An 18,995-nucleotide genomic window follows, 5' to 3' on the forward strand; every position below is an offset into this window, starting at 1 on the left:
CAACTTTCTATGATGCTATTTTTCATTGTTCAATTTAAAGTATTTAACTGATCTTAATCATCACATAAGTTATTTTTATAGATTACGAGGAGTTACGTAAGATAACTCATCTGTCATTAAAAAAAACAAAAAGATAACTCATCTTCTTAATTTAAAGCTCATAAAACAATAGCTTCATCATGTTTCATTGCTTTGAGGATACTAATGATTTGTTGTATAATAATATTATTTCAGAATCATTTTTTGTCAACATTATTTTCACATGTTTTGCAATACATTTCATAATTTTAGAAAAGTATTCATATAATTTTTCTAATGTGAAAAGTAATAATATATGAATGGACAAAACATAAATATGAATCCTAATTATAGGTTTGTTATTTTGCAGGTATTCATATCAGCTTTGTGTGTTTATTTATGTGATTTACATAGTAAACTGTATCCCTTTAAACAAATTTAGGGAGTTGAGGGATGAAATAAAACATTGAAAATCACAATATGTCAATATCCAATAACTATAAAGTTAAATATGTTTTGATTCTCCTAAATATTAAACACTAAACACTGATTTGTTAAACCATATAACATAATAACAATATATCAAAACACAAATCTTAAATGTGAAACCAAAACATATAATTTAACATTATTTGTATGAAAATAAAGGTGTGCTTTGGCGACTTGCCGTAAAGAATTGGTTCATGTGAATATGTGATCATTGTGAAAGTCAAATGCTGGATTTTTAAATAATCAATCAATCAATCAGACCCAGTAAAGTCCCACCGACAGCAAAGCTATAAGTAGGGTCTGGGGAGGGTGGGATGTAGGCATACCGTACCTCTATCCAAAGGAATAAAGAGGTGGCTTCCAGAGAGACCCTCGGCTCTAAGTACATGTGTATGAAGCAAAATAAAGGAAATCAAAGTTTAACAGTTATATAAAAACTACTACTACTAATAATAATATTAATAATAAGATCACAGTTTAACAACTATATAAAAACTAATAATAATTATAATAATAATAATATATGTAAGGGAAATACCATTATGGTATGTGACCTAAATAAGTTAAGTCTAAGCCCTAAGGTATTCAATTCTCCCTAAAAATCCTTAACTTTAATTCTACTTCTCCACGAATTCCTATCCTCAACCATGTCCTCGAAGAGGTTTAGGTCTATCAAATCATTAGCACTTTTTTGACAACTCAATTAGCACTTTTTTCCCCTATTTTTTCCACATTTTTTTTAATTTCACGACTCCACTAATACAATTATTTAATTATGTCAAATTTGTAAAATCAAGTAGATTTATTTTATTTTTTTATTATTATTTTGTTGTTGTTGTAAATTCTAATTATAAATATGCACACATGTATATATAGTTAAGTTATTGTACAAAACATATTTATCATACAAAGCGTACGGAAAAATCATGTCTCTTGATTTCATTTAAACAAACACGCATTGACATCATTATATATATACAACCTATACACATAAAAAATATGTAATCACTCATTGTGTACAAAGTCTTTCAATGATATAATTATGCATAAAATAAATAAATTACCCGTAAATTATTATGTAACATTTAAAAGTAATTATGCAACAAATAAAATAATCATATGGCCTATTTTTAAGGTTTTGTACTCTAAGCTACCTTTATATGGGTGTTTGGCTTGTTTTGAATATCTTTTTATTTAACTAATATTTATTATTATTATTATTATTATTATTATTATTATTATATTAAATAAAATGGGGGTGAATTGTGACACATGGCGCCCAGTCAGCAAAATAGGCGAATTTGTTTTTGGGTGTAATGGTGTAGGAACTACAAATTGGGCCCACAATATCTTTTTTTATTATTTTCTTTTTATAATTAAACTAATCAAATAAAAACAATTTCTTCAAATAATTAAATAAAAATGCATTAAAATTAAAAAGAAATACAAAAAAATACATAACTAAAAATATAATAAAACATATAGCTCGGTTGGCGTACATGTTTAGGTTCGGGTCGGGAAATTGAAACGGATAGCTCGGTTGGTTTAGGTTCATCGGGTTCCATTGTAAGTTCACGTTCGGTTGGTTTTGCAAACCATGGTGTTGACCGAAAGGACGGAATGGGTGGTTCGGATTGTTTCTAGGATTCATTTTGCATATACATATATATATACACACACAACATATATACATATACATATACATATACATATACATATACATATACATATACATATACATATACATATACATATACATATACATATACATATACATATACATATACATATACATATCACACATGTATATATATACATATATATACACACACACAACACATACATATACACACACACACATATATATATATATATATATCACACACAACATATATACATATACATATACATATATATACAATAGTAATATAATAATAATATATAATATAATAATAATAACCTTCATATCCTCTAGGCGATAATTAAACCCCGTCCCCGTCCCAAATCGCCCACATATCGCCGGGGGGCGGTGTTCGCGCCCAAATTCGCCCCTTTTCGCCCCTGACTCACGCCCAGTACAGATAACCTTAAAGAAAACCATTTGGTTTCTAATTAGTAATTTGAATCAGCATTTGTGTCACCTTTTGAACGGAATAATTAGCATTATGTTCCTAGGCTTTTATTGTGCAAAGCGGAGTTGAATTTTGTGTTGAGAAGTGATACGGATCATGTTGGAGTTTTAATATTAGGCTATAATGGGAAATTTTAATCTAGTTAAAAAATAGAGTGTCATGTATCACCTAAATGGCTAAATGTTAATTATATGGAAGCTTATAGTAAACATTAACATCTTTTATTTACTTATTGATTTATATTTATTATTAGAGAGGACATTACATTAATATGAGTAGTGTACATGACTTTCAAACTACATGACAACACCCTTTCCTTCTTATGGCACACGTTTAAATTATGTAATCTTCATAAAGTAGCTTTGTTTCTTTAGGTAAAGACTTAAACGTGTGATCGTCAGTTGCATTCAACTTTAAATTAGTTGAAATGTTTATTTTATTGCTTCGAGAATTGGGAAACTAGAATCTATTTTTCTAATTGTAAAATTATAAACTAACCGAGTTCAAAAATTCAAATTAAACTAAAGTATAAAGAAATTGGTAACGATCATGTTGTAACGCGCAAGACAAAACCCGTAGTTAAATGTAATATGAAAATAGTTTAAATATATGAAGTAATCTTCATTTAACTAGGGATAATAGTAATATAACCTATATAATTTCATTAGTTTCCTAACTTCAGTTTTTAAGTAATATTTTACATTATAGTGGTTGTTGACTTTATTTACTTTTGCCATTTAACCCCCATCTACAAGTTAGAAAGCCAACTTGGACGGCACATGTTTAATTTTATTTGATTTTGTTGATTAGACACCCACATAACATTTTATTTAATATAATAATAATAATAAATATTAGTTAAATAAATAGATATTCAAAACAAGCCAAACACCCATATAAAGGTAGCTTAGAGTACAAAACCTTAGGTAATTTATTTATTTTATGCATAATTATATCATTGAAAGACTGTGTACACAATGAGTGATTACATATTTTTTATGTGTATAGGTTGTATAAACCAATGAAATTATATAGGTTATATTACTATTATCCCTAGTTAAATGAAGATTACTTTATATATTTAAACTATTTTCATATTACATTTAACTGCGGGTTTTGTCTTGCGCGTTACAACATGATCGTTACCAATTTCTTTATACTTTAGTTTAATTTGAATTTTTGAACTCGGTTAGTTTATAATTTTACAATTAGAAAAATAGATTCTAGTTTCCCAATTCTCGAAGCAATAAAATAAACATTTCAACTAATTTAAAGTTGAATGCAACTGACGATCACACGTTTAAGTCTTTACCTAAAGAAACAAAGCTACTTTATGAAGATTACAGAATTTAAACGTGTGCCATAAGAAGGAAAGGGTGTTGTCATGTAGTTTGAAAGTCATGTACACTACTCATATTAATGTAATGTCCTCTCTAATAATAAATATAAATCAATAAGTAAAATAAAAGATGTTAATGTTTACTATAAGCTTCCATATAATTAACATTTAGCCATTTAGGTGATACATAACACTCTATTTTTTAACTAGATTAAAATTTCCCATTATAGCCTAATATTAAAACTCCAACATGATCCGTATCACTTCTCAACACAAAATTCAACTCCGCTTTGCACAATAAAAGCCTAGGAACATAATGCTAATTATTCCGTTCAAAAGGTGACACAAATGCTGATTCAAATTACTAATTAGAAACCAAATGGTTTTCTTTAAGGTTATCTGTACTGGGCGTGAGTCAGGGGCGAAAAGGGGCGAATTTGGGCGCGAACACCGCCCCCCGGCGATATGTGGGCGATTTGGGACGGGGACGGGGTTTAATTATCGCCTAGAGGATATGAAGGTTATTATTATTATATTATATATTATTATTATATTACTATTGTATATATATGTATATGTATATGTATATATGTTGTGTGTGTGATATATATATATATATGTGTGTGTATATGTATGTGTTGTGTGTGTGTGTATATATGTATATATACATGTTGTGTGATATATATATATGTATATGTATACGTATATGTATATATGTTGTGTGTGTATATATATGTATATGCAAAATGAATCCTAGAAACAATCCGAACCAACCGAACCACCCATTCCGTCCTTTCGGTAAACACATGGTTCGCAAAACCAACCGAACGTGAACTTACAATGGAACCCGATGAACCTAAACCAACCGAGCTATTCGTTTCAATTTCCCGACCCGAACCTAAACATGTGCGCCAACCGAGCTATATGTTTTATTATATTTTTAGTTATGTATTTTTTTTGTATTTCTTTTTAATTTTAATGCATTTTTATTTAATTATTTGAAGAAATTGTTTTTATTTGATTAGTTTAATTATAAAAAGAAAATAATAAAAAAAGATACTGTGGGCCCAATTTGTAGTCCCTACACCATTACATCCAAAAACAAATTCGCCCATTTTGCTGACTGGGCGTCATGTGTCACAATTCGCCCCCATTTGTAGCCCCTCCACTACACATAGCCTAAAGAGGGTCTTACAAAACAAACCGAATCACCTGCAGTACCGGTTTTCGGTCAAACCGACCCGGATTTCAAAATATTGGTTTTTTGGTAATGAAATATGCTTTTATGTATGTTTATGCACATTAGTGTATTTATGATCCAATTAAAAATGAATGATTTTATTTGTAAATTGCTTTAATTAAATGACTTGATAATGCATTTATGACTCTAGGTGATTTTGAAAGACGACTGATTTGTGTTAAATGATTTGTTAATAATGTATTTACATCCCACTTAAGGTAATTAATTTAATTCACATTTTGTTAAAACTGATTTTATAAATACGTTCTAATCATGTTTCACTTTAGGTAATTAAATTAATTTTAATCTTTACAAAGGCGTTACCAAACAATTTATGCAAAAGAATATAATCATACATATATTTGGAATAACTTAAGAGATTTAAATGCTGTAGTGGTATTTACTCTCAAAGTAAGAGTTCATATATATTCTCATTGTTCCCAATATCATTATTATTATATATAATAATTTTAAAGTTTGGTGCCGTAAAGCCTTCATTGAGCCACTTTACGGCACCGTATTGGTGATATTTTATTTGTTTTCTTTTATTTTAGCTCGGTCCGTAATGAATGTAACAAAAATCGATCGAATGTCAATTTTGTTTTCGTTCTTTTTTTAATTTTTGGTTTTAGTTACGGAACGTGATGGAAACTGAACGAATTCGTGTGTTTTGTTTTAGCTTCAGTACCGTAACGAAAACGACCGAAAGTTGATTTCCTTTTTAATAGTTACGGTCCCGTAACGAACATGACGAAAACTGACTGAATTCACGTAGACTCATCGCCTCAACGTCCGGGATCGATAACGGTCGGGTATTTACCTATAATCGAGTTTTACCGACTGACGTCGCGCCATTGGTGTACCCCAATTGTTATAATTTCTTTGTTTTTTTTTTGTCTTAGTTCCGGTATAATAACGCACATAACCAAAACCGACCGAATTCGTGTCGACTGATCGCATCAATGCTGGGACCAACAAAGTTTGGGTTTTACCGACTTTTTTAGCGCAAACACGCTGGGAAAAACACTAGTTGTAAATATTTAATATTCAAAGAAAATTGATTGGAATCAATAAAATTCGTTTATTTATTATGTTATTTTTATTGAAAGTATTATAATCTGTTGTTTAAAAATAAAAATTACGTAAAATATTTTCATCAAATATCCATGTATTATATGGTTGTCAAGCTACTTACTCATAAACAACTTTATGTTTCTTGTTAAAATAATTTACTTTTACTTTAAAATAGTCAAATAAATATAAATCATTTATCATTTGATAATAAATTGGTTGTGACTCAATGGTAGAGCACCCACTTTACTAGTGAGAGGTAGGGGGTTCAAACCTCATTATCAGCAATTTATATGTGAGATACGAGGGATGACCATGGCTTGCCAAGGTTCGAGTCCTGCTCTCACCCGGTTTTACTGGCTCCTCGCTGTCGTGCTGTTTGGCGGGCGTGGGGGTCGGGTTTTATCCGGTAAATCCATCAATAGGTGGACCGCTAGGGGCTCCGTCCGTCCGGACTAGTGGCCGGCTCGGGCTACCTTTAGCTAATGAGGGCCGCGTATGAAGTATGTTGGAAATCAACCAAAAATGTCAAAATATCCTGTTGACCAAAGTGAAAAATTACCAAACTCATATGTTTAAAATTTAGACATCTTGGACTTTATAAGCATTTAAATTTAGATATCTTGGACTTTATAAGCATGTTAAATTCAAACAAAATTAAATGAAATTTATTATAAATAAATTAAAAAAGAAAACTAAGATACCACCATTCATTGGAGTATAAGAATCATCCCTCCCAATCCTTCCTACCTAGTTCCTACTCATCTCAAACTGTCACTATTGCTTCTTCTTTCGTCACTAAAAAATCTTCACATTCCATATAATCACTTCTCATCACGTATGAATAATAATAATAATAATATCTAGTAGTAATATTATTATTGTTATTATTATTATTATTATTATTCCTCACACACCGGACACAATGGAGACCGGCGTCCCACCCGAACCGAAACCGTCGCAAATAACCCGTCTCAACTTATTCGTCGCAAAAACCCGAGTCGGAAAACGCTTTAAACTCACCCAACGCAACACGACTTTCACAACCGAGCTTCGCGCGGGCACCGCCACGTTCCTAACCATGGCGTATATCCTCGCGGTCAACGCAAGCATACTCACCGACTCGGGCGGCACGTGTTCAGTTTCAGACTGCATCCCACTCTGCTCAGACCCTACTTTTCCAGCATCAAACTGCACTGGCCCGGATCGTCGGGTTATTCAACCCGACAATTCATGCAAGTTTAGCCCGGTTAACCCGGGTTACACCGATTGCTTAACAAAGATCCGAAAAGACTTGATCGTCGCAACCGTAGCGTCGTCGCTAATCGGTTGCGTGATCATGGGCGTGTTCGCGAATTTGCCCTTAGCGTTAGCTCCCGGAATGGGAGCTAACGCTTACTTCGCATACACGGTTGTCGGTTACCACGGGTCAGGCAACATTTCTTACGAAAATGCCCTCGCCGCAGTTTTCATAGAAGGAGTCATATTCTTAATAATATCAGCCGTCGGCTTACGCGCTCAGCTAGCTAAACTAATCCCTAAGCCGGTACGTATATCCTCATCAGCAGGAATCGGCTTGTTTTTAGCCTTCATCGGCTTACAAAACAACCAAGGGATCGGCTTAATCGGGTTCAGCTCGTCTACATTAATAACCATCGGCGCGTGTCCAGCTTCATCAAGAGTCTCAGTCGCGCCCGTTATCACTCACCCAAACGGCACCGTTTCACTCCTACCCGGCGGCTCGGCTTCGGGTGACATCATGTGTTTACACAACCGTATGGAAAGCCCAACGTTCTGGCTCGGCGTGGTCGGCTTCGTAATTATCGCGTATTGTTTGATTAGAAACATAAAAGGCGCAATGATATACGGCATTGTATTCGTAACGGCCGTTTCATGGTTCCGTCACACTGAAGTAACGGCGTTTCCGAACACCCCGTCAGGTGACGTGGCGTATGATTATTTTAAAAAAGTCGTTGACGTACATAAAATCCAGTCAACGGCTGGTGCATTAAGTTTTAATAATATTAGCAAAGGGTATTTTTGGGAAGCTTTAATAACCTTCCTATACGTCGACGTTTTGGACACCACCGGAACGTTATACTCCATGGCACGTTTCGCCGGATTCGCCAACGCCGCCGGTGAATTCGACGGTCAATATTTTGCATTCATGTCCGACGCGTCATCAATAGTCGTCGGATCGTTGCTCGGAACGTCGCCGGTGACGGCGTTTATCGAGTCCTCAACCGGAATACGCGAAGGCGGTCGGACCGGGATGACGGCGTTAACGGTGGCTGGATATTTTATGTTAGCGTTCTTCTTCACGCCGTTGTTAGCTTCAATTCCGCCGTGGGCGGTTGGACCGCCGTTGATATTAGTAGGAGTGTTGATGATGAGATCTGTGGTGGAGATTGATTGGGATGATATGCGTCAGGCGATACCGGCGTTTATAACGCTGTTACTAATGCCGTTAACTTATTCAATTGCTTACGGTTTGATTGGTGGGATTGGGACGTTTATTGTGTTAAATTTTTATGATTGGGTTCAGGGGGTGTTGGGTAAATATGGGATAGTTAAGGGGGGTGGAAATAGAAATGATGAAAGTGTTATTAATGGTAATGGGGTGGTAGTTGGTGGTGTGAATGAAAGTAGTGATAAAAGAGTTGAAGTTTAGTTTTTTTTTTATTATAATTTTGTTTTGGTTTTGGTAATATTATTTGTTATTTTGGGATTTATTAAGATAAATACGATATCTGTTTTAGAAGGTATATATTGTCTTCTTCTCATGTTAAATTATATATAATTTTTTTATAATAGTAGATAAATATATACACCAATCTTATTCCCAATGAATAGACTTCAAATACGTGTGAAATGACATTTAATTTGTAAGTAATAATTAAATAATATGATGTGTAAATGATTTATCTGAATTTGTTTTGTTTTGTTTGAGTTAATATAATCCAATGTTTTAGCAATTAACTGTTAACATCGTCACCCGCCCTCTAATATGGTGGTCAAGGGGTTTTTCCTTCAGGTTATCCTCCTAGGGTGGTCATAGAATTCTAACTCAAGACGTGAACTTAGAAATTTAGGATGGGTAGGCATAATGCCTGACTGTGAAGTCAAAACGTCATAGAAAATGGTTAATTTTTTTTAACGAATAAAATTTTTACACTTTATAGAGTTTGAACCGATGACCTATTATTTAACACGTTAAATATCCCACCAAAGTAGGGAAAAAAACAAAACTAATTGTGTATTGTTGTGAAAAAAATGTATTGTGTATTGAAGCCAAATATAGAAACTTTTAAGAAAATAAATTAGGTGGTCATAGAGTCCTATGATTTAGGTTACTTCCGGCTTGACATGTAACAAAGAAATGGGGAAGGTACCCTACATTGATGGATTGCATTAAAGTCGAAGGTCAAACATATCTTAGCCAAGCTTGTGGGACTCTTTGTGGGACGAATGCTGCTTTGTAGTGTTCTTGTTCAACGTGGGCTTTGAATTGACATAATTAAAAAAAATTATGATGAATATATTAAATACAATCTCTAGCACCAAATTAGTGGTCACTAGGGGTGTCCAAAATACCTGAACCCGATTTACCCGACCTGAACCCAAATAAGCTAATTAGGGTCGGGTTAATAGGGTCAAAAAGTATTAATCGGGTTAACCCGAATAACCCGAATTTTTAATACGTCGGGTTTCGGGTTCATTTTTGGAAAAAAAAAGTCGGGATTTGGGTTAACCCGAATAACCCGATTAGTGGTGATACTTAACTTCAAATATGATTATGAAAAGATGAAATAAGCACTATAAAGTCAATAATGTTAGTTTTGTAGAGAAGTTAATTATTCTGCTTGTTCATGAACTGTTCGGTGAAAAGTTCATTTATGTTGTGTAAACGAACAAACATGAACACATGTTTCACTCGTTCATCTATGTTCGTGAATGTTCGTTTAGGATCGTTCATTTAAGTTTGTATACTAGAAAGTTATCAATATTATTTGCATTAAGAAATTGTATCACCCTAATATGTTTCATATTTGTTTGTTTATGTCTATTTAAATGTGTTCATTTATATCCGTTTATGTATGTTTGTGTTCGTTAATGCATGTACATATATGTTCCTTCATGTTCGTTTATCTTTATTAAATTATGTTCATTTATGTTCTTGAGCTATTTGTTTAGATTCTTAATAAACGAACATAAATGATCATGAACATGCTTATTTTTTAACCAACGAACATTAACACACATATTTGTTTGATTAAATGTTCGTGTTCATTTGAAGTTAAATGAATGAACATGGACATGCCTATATGTAATTATAACGTAACCATTTGTAACAGAAATTGAAAATTATGTGGAACGAGAAGTTTTGCAACCTACAAGTTACAAACACAAAAAACAATTTAAAATTATAAAGTAGCATGGTCAACCCAATTAACCCGACTAACCCGATTAACCCGAATAACCCGAACCTTAATAGGGTCGGGTTACGAGTTAGATATTTTTTAAGGAAAACCCGACTAACCCGACCCAATAAACCTGAAACCCGATCGGATTGACCCGATAAACACCCCTAGTGGTGACAAGACCAAATACAAAGTGTTTATTAACATACAAGTACCACATACTTAACAAGTTAATCAAACCTACGCCAATTTTCTCATTTTAAAAGAAAATAATTTTGCACTATTTTTAAGCCGAACGCTATATGTTTTTTTTCAAACTATCGGTTTATACTTTATATGTGTAATTTCTGAACAAGTTAAAGATCAAAACAATAATATGAACACACTACATGATACTAATGTATTAGAAAAAATTATATAAATTAATTACTTTTTGTAGACAATAAAATAAGTTGAAACGTTGAAGAAGAAACAAGGTGTTTTTGTACCCAAAATGTGAGTGTCGTATGCTTCCTAAAGCTGAGGCCGCATGTTAGATAATAGGCCGATACTTTTTATTAGTCAAATTAAAAATAAGAAATAATAAAAAAATCTTTTTGTTATTGTTATATTGTAATAAAATAATAAAGCATGTATCTTTCAAAGTTTAAACCGGATGTTTAGCTAAATTCTTATTTTGAATTAAAGAATTAAAGAAATATAGAGTTGATTTCTTCTAAACGTAAGAACCCGTAATCTAAAACTTACGGATTCACCAATGCATTGCTAGCATATGATCCTGTAAGACGCAACTTGTGTTTGACGTGTTGCATTCAAGATGTTAAAATCAGAAAGGATCTCTCCTTTAGAGTTTCTCATACTCTTTAAGGTTATAACCCCATTTTTGGGAGTGATTAGATAAAAAGTGTGGGCTTGGTATGATCATAATTCATATCTATTTGAATGAGAAACATAATATATATGTATAAATTAGATAAAAATAATAAAAGTTATAAAAATGAAAATAAAAGACAAATCCTATCCTATATATGTGTAATGTTGGAAAAACAAAGAAGTGGATTAGACCAATGAGTGATGTGAAGAGATCGTCAGTTATATGCATTCAATTCAAATATTTAATATGAATCTATTGGGACAATGTTCGGTGAAGACTCACCAAACTTTCTTGCTCAAATAAATTATATAAACTCGTGTTTGCTAAAATCTAAACATGATATTTTCGATATGTTGTATCACTTTTATGAACTTTCATATACTCTCGTGTTTCGTAAAATCTATGTGATGCAGAAATAAATAAAAATAATAAAATATCTTTTAGTGTGTACACGGACGGAGAAAACTTGATATCACGATTTTAATAATATAAAAAGGAGTGTTCTCACGTCTTGACTATTGATCATCTAAATTTTAACATTAAAAACATCAAATTGAAAACATATGTCGACCAACAATAAAAGTGATAATTAAGACTTAAGATATTATGATATTAGGTTTGAAATTTGATTAAGTGGTGTTTTCTATAGTGGTCGCATTCCTCTTTGATTATGATTGTTGGTGAGTCAGGCATGGAGTGTTAAAATTAGTCTGAATGGCTGACATCTTATCTCAACAAAGCTCACTCGAGTATTTGTGGTCATTTCAAACACAGTTAAAAAATGATTTTCAAAAGTATATATGCTTTAAGAAGTTCAAAATTGATTAATTTTATACTAATGCTCAAACACAAATTGTAAAACTCCGTGAGCACATTATTTATAACTTTTACTTGGCTTTTTACCAAGAAAAAGAAGAAAAGGTTGGTTGAGTAATTGAAAATATCAGAAAGATGGGATATATATAACCTTAGGAAAAACAATTTGACTTAACAGATTATGTTTGCTTATATATCGACAAGCCAAACTATGCACAGTTTTTGCACATGATAAATCGTGCTCCTCCTACATTTGACTTTTTTAAAAATTTATAAACAAGTAAAAAAACATAATCAACATCATATTGTATTTATAAATTTTTAAATAAATAAAATAATGCTTACTGCTTAGATTTCAAAAATATATCATTTAACAATATGTTCAATGTGTAGACTGTAGAAGATTATCCTTTCGAATATAGAGAATGGTAAAAGGACATAATATTCAAGCGTACGTTACCAATAAATTGTATGATTATCCAAAGACATGAACTGAAATGAAATGACCGTTTATTCCCATTAAAAATAACGTTCTGGATTCTGGAATCACTCTGCTACATGTCATATACTTAAGCTCTAGGCCTATTATTTATCAATTATAATTATTCTATTAATAATTTATGATTAATAGTTATTAAAAAGAAATATTAAACCCCAATACTTATCCTCCTAGTTCTCTTTGACAACCTTCTGTACATCTTGAAAACGGAGTTAGCCTTACTCGTTAAAAATCGTCAGGACTGCATAAACACATCTACGTAGCAACGTAGGTGACGATTAGATACATCAGGGGAGAGCATTATGTGGTTATATAACCAACCATCTTATATATAACCGTTAAAGGAATAACTGTAGGTTTAAACATTTTTCACGGTTCCCGAATTTGAATTGATTTAAATTAAATCAAACTAGTCTTATATAATTCATCTAAAAGATTTGAACTATGAAACAACATATGAGAATGTATCAAATAAAATGAGGGAGTGATGAAAATGATACAAAAAGGTGACACTGACAGTTAGAGGTGCATAAATTGAGTTTTTTCTAATACTCGGGTATGAATCGGTTTCGAGTATGATCGGGTATTGGAAAATCGGGTATTGAGAGAAATCGGGTAGGGTATTGAGGAGAAAAACTCAACCCTATGTACCCGGGTAGGGTATAATCGGGTTCGGGTATTGGAATCGGGTACGACCGGGTATTAATACCCGGTTTTGAATTTGTAAATTATTTATTCATTTTTAAATTTGTTTAAATTTAAATTTGCTTTGTAATTTATAAAAATAGTTAAACTATATTACAAAAACCATAAATCCACTGAAGTACAAATTCTTTACTTAATAATATGCATTTTAAAAAAACTTAAACATAAGTTGTGAAGTAAACATAAAAATATACTATAAAAACTCATGTATTATTTCGGGTATTAGAAAATTGTTATCGGGTATCGGGTATAACCGGGTACAGGTATGAGGTATGACCGGTTTCGGGTATTTACGGGTATAAATCGGGTACGGTTCCGGATACGGGTATTGAGCTCAAAAAGCATACCCTATCATACCCTACGGGCGGGGTCGGTTCCGGTTTCGGGTATAGAATACCCGGGTATAAAAAAAACCGGTTCCGGGTATTTTTTTCGGGTCCGGTTTCGGGTACGGGTTTTTTGTGCACCTCTACTGACAGTAAATTGGTAAGCAGGCTCAGCCCAAGGGGAATCCAAGTCAAGCAGCGGTTTTGGGCCTCAACTTGAGAAGGGCCGGCCCCTAATTCATAAAGAACGTGTTTTGAAAACTGGGCTTGGTAAACAGAAGAATTTTAGCGGCCCAGTTTTGTTACTGAGCCTTGTGGGCTTGTGGCTCTGATTCTACTAACTGAAGGTGAGATTGTAGAAATGTAGAATGATTTAGCTTTTTTATCTAATGAATATGTTTGCACACTTTTTGTGCCAAACTGATGGACTTATTATATAGTAAAAAGTATATTTATAAGTTTATAATAATTTTATTTGTCATGTTTTTAATGAGATTTCCGCAAACAAAATACGCTAAAATCGATTTTTTTAAAAAATGGGAGTTCGTGTTACAAAGGAAACGTAACTCTATCAATTTTTTTAGGTTGCCCACATTACAACAAGCTTACAAAGTTACCAAGCCATCACTAATGAAGCCAACTAGTTAAAATGGAAAAGGGTTTAGTTTTGCTCCACCCATCTTCCAAATCTTGAGAGATGCCTTAACACTGATTCCGGTTGCGTTGTTGAACAAAAACACTTTGGCTGCATCGTAGATTGCCGTTGTGGGATACACTCTTGATGTTATCACGGTTCTACCTCCTTGTGCAAAGCTTTCGACTATTGAATGGTCCACCTGACAAAACACACGTGTCAGATCAAATATGTTCGGGTTAAAACAAGTGCACGCTTTGGTTCATTTAAACTATAGTTTAGGGATGTGACATACCAATAACCTCATGTTATAGTTTTCGCCTTTGAGTACAGGAACATTGCTTCCATATACCATTTTGCCCACATCTAGAAGCTTTGATGATCTACAAAAATTTCTTAAATTAGATATAGTTCGTATATAAGGGCGAAAATAGGAAAAAGAAAAAGAAACCACTACCAACCTCGATTCATCAGCACAGAAATAAGTTCTTGAGGTGCCATCCAAGTTTTTGGCGATGTAGAAATAAACAGGTGTTTGTTCGGAAAGTTCTGAATCGGCTAGAACCACGAGCCCAAACGGTCCCAAAACACCCCTCATGGCCGAACCCTCACTCGTTGTGCAGTTAAACAACACATCAGCTTCTAAGGTTGCGCCCAACAAAGCTTCATCTACCTCAAATGAGGCACTTATGTCCAACTATAATCATTATAAGCAAGTAAAATGTAAGTTCATATCACAAGTTTCAAATTTTGTTTATGCATAATTGGTCATTTGGTCACAATAAGATTTATTGATGGATAACCATAAATATGAGTTTTATAGCATAAGGTCGGGCATGTAATTAATAAAATTTTACGAGTATTTTTTTGGAACATGTATGATATCAGGTGATACGCAATCTCATTTAATGAAAACAAAATGTCACCTGTGTGGCTGAGCCAATATCAAGCGGAACAAGTGATCCAGGCCGCAACTCAACATCTTTGAACTCATCGCACTTTCCAGATCTCAACGTTTCTGTTTCCTCGACAGGCCACTGAATCAAGTTACTCAGTGTCTTCGTGTCCAACACCACGGTTCTTGGAACATTCTGTAAGTAAATTAAAAATAATGAGTTATATTCAAAAGCTCTCATTCAAGTTTCTATACAATGTGACAAAACATTTATGTTTAATGTCACTATCGCATCATATGATCAAAATAACAAAAACGTTAACGTCGTTTACAAGTGTCTTATTGTACTTATATCTAAAGAACATATGTTTGTTTGGATCCTCTTTGGCACTTTCCAAGTAGCAATTTGATTAAAAAATCTTGTATACTTAAATATTTATAGATAAAGATTTATAAAAGACTAATTTAATTAAATTAAAAATTTTATAAAAATATATACCAACATATTCGCCCATCCTTTCGCGAGGTCATCCTTTTGAGGATCCGTTTCACCAACATAGCCCCATAACACTCGTCTTTGTTTGCTAGGGTCATAAAACGTCTTCGAGGCATAGAACTTTCCATAATCATATCTCAACCCGAGACCCAAATCCATTTCCGGATCATCCGGATACCACTTATCCTTAACAATGTCATACGACCCGATCGCGTACCAATCATGTCTATCCTCATCTCCACTTTGCTTCAACACATACTTAACACCCGACCCATGATTCGACATATCCAACCCATTTGTATCACTTGTGGATACCGGGTAAAGATCCACACATTCCCACATACCCGTACCCGGGACAGCATGCAACACCTCATCCAACAACTCAAAATGAGTAAAGTTAGTAGTGTGGTAAACTAAAGCGCAACCAATAGTATTATTATGCTTTGAGCCCATAACCATTCGGTACTTTCCATCGGGCCCGACCCATAATGTAGATGGGTCCCGGAAGTCTTTGAACCCAACCCCAGGAGGGGGGAATAGAATAGGGTTAGCTTCATATTTGACCCAATCGATAAGAAGTGGGTCCGATGCATTGGCAGGATATGCGAGGCATTGGAGTTGGGAAAGATTGTAGGCGTTTCCACTATAGAGCATGATGATTTGGCCATCGGGTAATATGGTTGCAGACCCTGTCATGACACCTTCTATGTCATACCAATGGTCCGGAACCATGGCTAGAGGGAGGTGGAACCAGTTGATGAGGTCTTTAGAGACCGCGTGTCCCCATGTTATACTGCCCCAAATAGCGGACTCCGGGTTGTATTGGTAGAATAGATGGTACCAACCCTTGTAATATAATGGACCTGTCATGCATAAAAATCATTTGGAAAAGTGAGAACTTATATTATAATACATTATTTAGGAAACAACCAAATATTTTTTAAAATTTATGCCTAAAAACCGATGAAATATACAAACTGTAACAACTAATAATTCGAAGTTATAGGACAAATTACATGTTAAAAGGTAAAATGGAAATATAAAATTTTATTTTAACTAAAAAACAAAGACATAATAAAAAAAGATTAAAATATATATAGATACTTTGTTTTAGCGTTAATAGATTTGCTATTGGTTTGGTTCGCATCTCGGGTGAGTGGGTCAGGGTCTTGTCTCAATGTCAGTTTTTGAGTTTCGTATACTTTTGGTTGGACCACTATTGGTTTGGTTTGGTGCGGGTGCATGATTCTGCACCATGCAGACGCCAGTAGATTGAGCATGTGTTGTCATTTGTCGGCATATTTGGCTTTACAACAAATTTACTAGTTTTCCTAAACACATTCGCATGATTGATTGTACACATGGCAATTTATGCATTTAGTAATTATGTATTTTCTTTTCAAAGATTGAACAAACCCCGGTCATCCGGGTACGATGATTTAAAAAGGTCATCAATCCCGACGAATGCAGAAAGTAATGGAGACCCAGGCTGTCGCCATTACCAAAGGAAACCCATCACTCGCGTATGACATTTTCTCACAAACGAGACTCAAACTGACAACTAATCAGTAGGTTACCGCTAGAGTACTGCCACATTGATGCTTTTAATTTAAATACGTTCGTTTGATAAAATTATGTGTCAAAAACAAAAGCAAAATGCCAAAATCATAAAAAGTTTCAAAAGTTTCTTAACTTTTTAATATTATGTATTTATTTTTATCAAATAATAAAACAATAAAATAAATTAGGTAAAAAGTTTCAGAAATAGTTTTTTTGTTTAAAATTATTTGATTGGTAAACAAAACAAAGCATGGAGGGTATATTAGAATCTCTCTGTTTGGAACATCATTAGTGACACTTTTGCCTTTTACATAAGTTTTAAAGGCGTTCACGTTACCAAACTTATTTCTTGTCGTGTATAATTAATGAAGTAATTTAGGTAAGTTTACTCAAGCTAAAACTCAAGGTAAAACTAGTTTAACCAATCCATGACTCTACTAAACTCGATTTCAATAGTAGTTGGACTTGATTCGAGTCACTTAAGTTTGAGTATGACACGGAACTTTCGTTTATAATTCACTATATATAGATTATAGGTACATGTTGAACAACGAAATAGTAAATAAAAGATTTTTTTTTTTTTTTTTTGGTTTTACAAGTTGTAGATTTATACATAGTAGTTACGTATTTATTAGTGTACAGATCTGATAACTTATTCATTAGGATATAGATCTGATTTTCGTTTGCACGTACATAATGTTTTACACGTTTATTTATAATTTAAAATGATAAATAAAAACAACATAATAAATAAGTCAGTTTTAACTATTAGTCACATACAATAAAATCTATATAAGTGTACTTTAAAAGGAAACCAAATAAATGAAAGAACACTTACCATCAGGATCTGACATGAAGATCATCATCAAAACCATCCATCAAACACAAAGCCAAAACCATGCCAAATAAGATCACAAAAATTAACACACATTAATTATTAAATCTTCGTGTACAAAATAAAAACATATAATATTATTCAAACCAACTCTTTATGATTTTATATATATAACCAAAGTATCAAAATACGGAGTATAATAATCCATACCACTTATGAAATTCTTATCAGGTTGAAAGTGGTAAGCCGATCTTTGCCATTCTACATTATCTTCAACTCCGACAGCCTTCACCGGCTGCTGGTGATGTTGAGGTTTATGCAATGGGTTGTGAATTTTGGTGGCCGCTGATGCAATGATTAGAATGGATACAAATAAACCAGCAAGATAAAAACATATTATCTCTTCTAGCCGGTTAGTAGGTTTTTTTTAATTATATATTTTTTTAACACACATCACAAAAATTGATTATTTGCGAGTAAAAATGATTGTTTGATATGTACCTAAAGAATGCACGATTCATCTTCAAAGATGGAGGTAACATGTGAGGTCGATTACATGTATCCTCATGGAGCATGTACGGTTGCACATGAGATTCATTTGAAACAGAGTAGGCAATCTCCAATGCGGGTCCTTTGACGTGAACA

The 18,995-nt window shown here is 33.2% G+C and overlaps 2 protein-coding genes across 2 annotated transcripts; one reads left to right on the forward strand and one right to left on the reverse strand.

The window, feature by feature from the left end:
* Positions 1 to 6,973: 6,973 nt before the first annotated feature.
* Positions 6,974 to 9,089, forward strand: LOC143627618 (adenine/guanine permease AZG1-like). The gene has a single exon (XM_077097400.1). The coding sequence runs from the start codon at positions 7,215 to 7,217 to the stop codon at positions 8,958 to 8,960; it is 1,746 nt and encodes a 581-aa protein (XP_076953515.1). The 5' UTR covers positions 6,974 to 7,214; the 3' UTR covers positions 8,961 to 9,089.
* Positions 9,090 to 14,493: 5,404 nt separating this feature from the next.
* Positions 14,494 to 18,443, reverse strand: LOC143627626 (beta-fructofuranosidase, soluble isoenzyme I-like). The gene is made up of 6 exons (XM_077097409.1): positions 18,354 to 18,443; positions 15,959 to 16,818; positions 15,491 to 15,655; positions 15,026 to 15,261; positions 14,860 to 14,947; positions 14,494 to 14,766 (listed from the first exon to the last, which is right to left on the reverse strand). The coding sequence occupies exons 1-6, from the start codon at positions 18,388 to 18,390 to the stop codon at positions 14,575 to 14,577; spliced, it is 1,578 nt and encodes a 525-aa protein (XP_076953524.1). The 5' UTR covers positions 18,391 to 18,443; the 3' UTR covers positions 14,494 to 14,574.
* Positions 18,444 to 18,995: the final 552 nt, after the last annotated feature.

This window comes from Bidens hawaiensis, unplaced genomic scaffold (assembly GCF_021521415.1).
Source record: "Bidens hawaiensis isolate Kalapana, Puna unplaced genomic scaffold, B.hawaiensis_p1.1 tig00000458_1, whole genome shotgun sequence".
Classification (NCBI taxonomy): Eukaryota; Viridiplantae; Streptophyta; class Magnoliopsida; order Asterales; family Asteraceae; genus Bidens; species Bidens hawaiensis.

Bases quoted from the DNA above. Each gene is read 5' to 3' on its own strand.
- LOC143627618 (XM_077097400.1), top strand. From the start codon at position 7,215: ATGGAGACCGGCGTCCCACCCGAACCGAAACCGTCGCAAATAACCCGT.
- LOC143627626 (XM_077097409.1), bottom strand. From the start codon at position 18,390: ATGGTTTTGATGATGATCTTCATGTCAGATCCTGATG. The intron at 16,819-18,353 runs GTAAGTGTTCTT...TATGCATGACAG, and splicing joins CTTCATGTCAGATCCTGATG to GTCCATTATATTACAAGGGT. The intron at 15,656-15,958 runs GTATATATTTTT...ATTTACTTACAG, and splicing joins AAGGATGGGCGAATATGTTG to AATGTTCCAAGAACCGTGGT.